The sequence below is a fragment of the Helianthus annuus genome, chromosome 15 (genome assembly GCF_002127325.2).
Source record: "Helianthus annuus cultivar XRQ/B chromosome 15, HanXRQr2.0-SUNRISE, whole genome shotgun sequence".
NCBI lineage: Eukaryota > Viridiplantae > Streptophyta > Magnoliopsida > Asterales > Asteraceae > Helianthus > Helianthus annuus.
The window spans coordinates 34,349,017-34,354,563 of record NC_035447.2 but is presented as its reverse complement, the minus strand read 5'-3'; the positions used below and the strand labels follow the sequence as shown (position 1 = coordinate 34,354,563).

Sequence of the window (5,547 nt, the reverse complement as noted above, 5' to 3'; positions counted from 1 at the left end):
ATGGAAGATCTGAATGAGTTACTGATCCAGCATCAGATATCATCAAGCAGCGATATATGGTTTTGGAAAGATAATGTTCGGTTGAGTTTTACGGTAAAAGAAGTTAGAGAGTCTCTGGCGCATCAGATTGATTTAAATACCCAGGTTGGGGACTTTGTGTGGAATAAATGGGCATCAGGAAAGAGCAACATGTTCGCGTGGCGGGCTGTAGAAAATAAGATTCCATCGGCTGTGGGTCTAAGGGAAAGAGGTATGTCGTTACCGGACTATACCTGCAGATTGTGCGGTATAGCAGAGGAGTCGGCAGACCATGTTTTAATGCAGTGCAGCTTCGCAAAACAGGTCTGGAATGCAGTGCTTAGGTGGGTGAAGTGCCCTGAAGTCAACTTAGATGGATCGTTAAAACATATGCTGCACGAGATAATCGATATACGAAGGGGTCGTTACATAAGGAAAGCGATTCATGCGGTGACCCTACAAACAATATGGAATATATGGAAGATAAGGAACGAAAAGATTTTTAAAGGTAAACCGGGAACCGTTCAGAAAGCGGTGGAAGATATAAAAGATGATTCGTATCAAGGCTTGAAACAAAGATCAAACTGCAGATCAATCTCATGGCAACAGTGGTGTGATTTTAATTGGAACATGTAATCAGCTAGTATAATGCAGTTATAATTTTCCAGCCATTTCTTTCTAGTGTATTTGTACCTTGTTTATTGTTCTAAGCTTCTGGCTCGGAACATTCGTTTGGAATAAAAGTTAGGTTTGCTATTCAAAAAAAAAAAAAAAAAATAACCACTTCCCCATTTCCTAAAAAATTCAAATGAAATCCCTACAATTCATCCCTCCCAAATAACCACTTCCCCCTAAAACCCTAGACTACCTTCACCTCTTTTTCTTACTTCCCTTATGCAATTTCATTTTCTTTTCCCTCTTAGTACTATGGATTCTAAACCCAATCAACATCAACGACTGTTTGCAAGGGCAGCAGTGGGTGGCGATTCACCACGCTACTCCAACATTAGAAGCCGACCCAACATTGCTTCGATCGTCGGTCTGACATGTTAAGTCCTCTCTCCCCAATTTCCCCCTTTGAAGGTATTTTTATGCCATTAACCATCTACATTTTTTTATTTCTTGTTTTATATTTAAAATGTGCAGGTTAAAAAACTTTTGTAAATAGATTATAGTTTTGGTTTGCATATATCAGGGATTGAGATTTATGATTCTGGTGGTGTTGTTGAAATCTGATAGGTTGAAGACGCACACCAATTGCTCGGTGAAATGCTTCAACCAATTTTATTATTATTTATGCATTAATTAATGGTTAAATGCTCTTTATATGCAGATAGGAACTATATAGTAAATTTATATAACCATGTCTTTTAATGGATACTCAAACGAGAAGGTTTATGGTATAAATGCTAAGGTAAAATTCTTACATTTTGTACTTTTAGCATATTTATTATATAGTATGAATATGAATTAGTAACTATTTTGTGCAATGAGAGGTGTACCATGTGCTTCATTGGTTGTATCTCTTTTTGAAGAGTTCATGCTTTTATTAACTAAAATACTTACTTACATGATGTTATGTTAGCTCATAGATTATTTGATTATCATCTGTTGATTTTTTATTCGTTTTTGTGGGTTTTAGTTTGCTCCTATATGTTGATTTTAAAGTAGGTTATGTGCATTTGATCATTCTTGCTTAATATTTGTTTTCCAGGTTACGTAGCAGCTTCTTTCATGGCTTCATCGTCATGCAAGGATTTTTTAGGGATTCTTTGAGCTATAATTAAATAAACAAATGGTACCCCTTTTGTCTATAACACAAATTGACCCTTCAGGTCTTGAGTGAAGCCAAGTTAGGTGTATTTATACAAGATGTTGCTTTGATGTCTTCTACTTTGTTCAAGGTGCATATATTCTCATTAGTCCATTTACACTTTATGTTAAACTTGAATTTTATGGTGACCTTCATAAGAATTCAACATCTTCTTACATAGTTCTTTTTCCAGTAACTTTCTTTGAGAATGTTATGTTATCTATTTTATGAACAATATTGTTTTGTGTTCCGTTTTTTGTAGATTCACTATCTCTCTTGGTATGGCACTTGTTGGATTGGTTGGTTAGGGCCTATTTCAATGCAGATTTCCTATGGTACGTTGTGGCAAATCTTGAATTTCTTTTTAAGTAGAAAGTTGGCATTTTTAGGTGCAAGACCATAAAGCACAACCTATACACTTCCTTTCTTCTCTATGCTAGAAACTAATCGAAAGTTGTATATTACTGGAGTTAGTTTTTGATTCACACAAAGGGCTATTGTTTAAATATGACCAGATTCTAGACTCGGATGCCCACCACTGAGTGCTCTCGACTTCGATTGTTGAGCTGTCAAAGGCATTAGATCTAGGTATGTAATCATGATCAATATTATTTTACACTTGTTGATCTTACAAGTAATGGCTATGCATCTCAGCCATTCGTTCTTGCTAGACATGTTATATATTTATATATATTAAAAAATTAATTATGGTTTTGCAGAACCCGGCCAAATGTGAGTTGCTATCTCCCTATCACGCTCGCGAGGAAGTGACGGTTTCATATGGTAGTCAAACACATGAAAGAGTTTATCGACTCTATACAACATGATTTGGTTAACCAAGTGAGTTTTTGTAAATAATCAAAAACTTTGTTTATTGCATTAAATTATATATATTTGAAATCTGACTTTTGTATTTATTTGTTTTTAGCTTTGGAATGAAGAAGGGTTCGAAGAATCTCAAATTGAGAATTTAGTGGTAGATTTAATGTCGTGATTTATTAAAAAGATGTTTTGATCTAGTAAGCTTTAGTTTTTATTTCATACTTTTGTAATTCCATATACTTGAACGGGTTGTTGGGTTGTTTAATACTAGTTAACTTTTGTGGTGAGCATGTGCATTTGTGTGTAATTGAAATTATATTAGGAAATATTGCTAAAAATTCTTGAAATTTTGCAAAAATATAAAAAATTTATATTTTTTTTCTTGTCTTATTTTTTGGTGCTATGAGATTTGTTTTTTGGTGCTATATAGATTTGTTGTTATTTGACACGTGTTAGTTCTATATTGTTTTTTTGATGGTATGTTTGGAGATTTAATGGTGCTGTTATTGAACAGCACCAATAAATTCCATTATTTGGTGGTATATTTGTTGGTGCTCTATGGTACAACATAAAATAAAGCATAAAATACAGCACCAAAAAAGTTATTTTGTACTTGTACATGTTTTTTAACTAGTTGAGAGCCCGTCCATAGGCCGGGCACCCGCAACGGCATAATAACATAAATACTTATAGCACATAATAAACAAAACGATAAAACATATTTATAATGTCACTAAACAAACAACGAAACATTAAAACGAACAAAGCAAAAACGCATACTTAATCGAAATAAAAATCCGGTGAAGAAAGAGTCTCGGTATATATTGCTCCTTGTAACCCGTGAAACCAAACTAAAGGTAAGAAACAATCAACCCCTTTCTTTGTCGTGTCAATTTCATTAGCAACTCCATCATTTGATACGACAAGAAACCTGCCAGTACTTGTAATATGTGTAATAGAGCATGATAAAATAATAGGAGGCTGTATGCAAGGAAAAACCCATAATTTCACCCAACTTTCACCTTCCATCCTCCACAAATCAACCGTCCAATTAGGAAGCCCATGAGTAACAAACACATGAAGCTCTTTATGAACAACAACTAAATTTCCATCATAGTAAGCATGTGGAAATCTTGGAAAGGTTTTCAACCTAAATCTCTCTGATTCCACATCAAAGCCAAACAACATAACACCCTTATTCTCAATAAAACAGTTAACCAAAAAATATAAAACACCTTTGCAAAAAGTTCCATTAGACCAAATAGGCTTTCCACGCCAGCAACGAAGTTTATTTGCAAAAGTGATTTTGTGCCACGAGTCAAACATACTTGAATATACATGAACCCACATTCTACCACGCCTACGCTTTATGTGTAAAAGCTTGTAGTCATCCGTCTTATCCATATACAACCCAATTGCATCTGACTTAGGTTTATATAAACCACGACTATTTGAGCTGGACACCTCTTTAAATGCACGAGTTAATGGATTCCAAATAACCAATTTGCCAGTATTACGAAAACAAACACATAACAATCCTTCAAAACTTGTTAGAATATTTACTTTATTCCAAGGCGCTTCAAATGGAAGTAAGATTCTGGAGTTTAATAATGGACCTGAATCTTCACACGAAAGGGGGAATACAGAACATAAACGCGAATCAATTGCTATAAATTTCTGGTTATAGGATGTAGATATGTGACGACAATGCATCATAGCAAAATGACGTGTCGATAGAACAGATAACCATTCCTTGCATACACACTTTGACCGACCCACACCCTTTGCAGGAAGCCTTATTAATATCTCATACACAAGAATGTCAAGACCAAGATCATCAATAGAAGAACTTTGTCGTCCATGGCCATGTAAAAACTTTTTTCTTTTGCATGATTGTAGGTTGTTCGTACTCATTTCTCACTGGAAGTAATATTAGTATAATTATTGTTAGCACATGATTATGAATAAAATTACCTATAAAATGTCATTCATTCATAAAATTAAAGCTACATGACAACAGTAATACATAAGGTTATTATCTTAAACTGGAAAACATTTTAAAATTTTCAAAAAAAAAGGTAAACAAATAAAAAAACAAAACATATTAAGTACAAAATACTAAATAATCCAAAACATTAAACAACATGAACAATAATTTTAACGTTGCATAGATCTAAGCAAGTGTGCCTCATGCACATCTGGTTCAATAACCATTTTAGTAAACTCCGTATCCTTGCTGAAAAAGCAGACATGTGTTACAAATAATATTCATAGGTCATTTAAAAAATTAAAATATATAAGAAATACGTATTAAGCCTATAACATACTTGACGACGTATAGACCAACTTGAGTTGAGAGACGTATATGATAGATTTACTGGATATTGCACGATATGTTCGTACAATATTTATATGCCTCGATGTGTCTAGACGCAACTTTATAACGTGACCACTGTAAAATAATCAAACACATTATATTAAAAAAAATATTTCTACATATATGTGTTACTTAAAACATTAAGGTCATTAATAATAAAAACGTGGCTTACGTAGCATCTTGCAAATTAATCTTAAAAGTAAACATATGCTTTATTCTTTTCCCCTTGATGATTTTTCCTATAACATCTACAATAAAGGCAACAACATGTTAGACTTTTCACACACACGCATAAAATATATATATATATATATATATATATATATATATATATATATATATATATATATATATAACAAATCCAAAAAAAATAGAAAGAATTTATGTATACCAACAATATGTTTGTGAAAACCCTTGTACTCTTTCAAAACATTAAAGCACGGCACCAATGGATACAACGGAAAACCCTTTGAAACCTCATGTATACACGGAGTAAATTTTGTGCTTTCATTTATAA

General features: G+C 33.2%; 2 protein-coding genes and 1 long non-coding RNA gene across 4 annotated transcripts; 2 read left to right on the top strand and 1 right to left on the bottom strand.

Moving 5' to 3' along the window:
- On the top strand, nucleotides 1–654 carry LOC110913546. The gene has a single exon (XM_022158365.1). It carries the CDS (start codon nucleotides 1–3, stop codon nucleotides 652–654), a length of 654 nt encoding a protein of 217 aa, XP_022014057.1.
- Nucleotides 655–771: 117 nt separating this feature from the next.
- On the top strand, nucleotides 772–2,940 carry LOC110909566. Of its 2 annotated transcripts, XR_004881320.1 has the most exons (7): nucleotides 781–1,101; nucleotides 1,352–1,432; nucleotides 1,733–1,922; nucleotides 2,094–2,166; nucleotides 2,347–2,419; nucleotides 2,551–2,671; nucleotides 2,760–2,940. It is a non-coding gene; the product is annotated as an uncharacterized LOC110909566 (long non-coding RNA). The 2 variants fall into 2 exon arrangements; XR_002575457.2 differs by having other exon boundaries at nucleotides 772–1,101; nucleotides 1,214–1,922.
- Nucleotides 2,941–3,433: 493 nt separating this feature from the next.
- Nucleotides 3,434–4,567, bottom strand: LOC110913547 (putative F-box protein At3g16210). The gene has a single exon (XM_022158367.1). The coding sequence runs from the start codon at nucleotides 4,565–4,567 to the stop codon at nucleotides 3,434–3,436; it is 1,134 nt and encodes a 377-aa protein (XP_022014059.1).
- Between the last annotated feature and the right edge of the window lie 980 nt (nucleotides 4,568–5,547).

Coding starts and splice junctions, on each gene's coding strand:
- LOC110913546 (XM_022158365.1), top strand. CDS start 1: ATGGAAGATCTGAATGAGTTACTGATCCAGCATCAGATATCATCAAGC.
- LOC110913547 (XM_022158367.1), bottom strand. CDS start 4,567: ATGAGTACGAACAACCTACAATCATGCAAAAGAAAAAAGTTTTTACAT.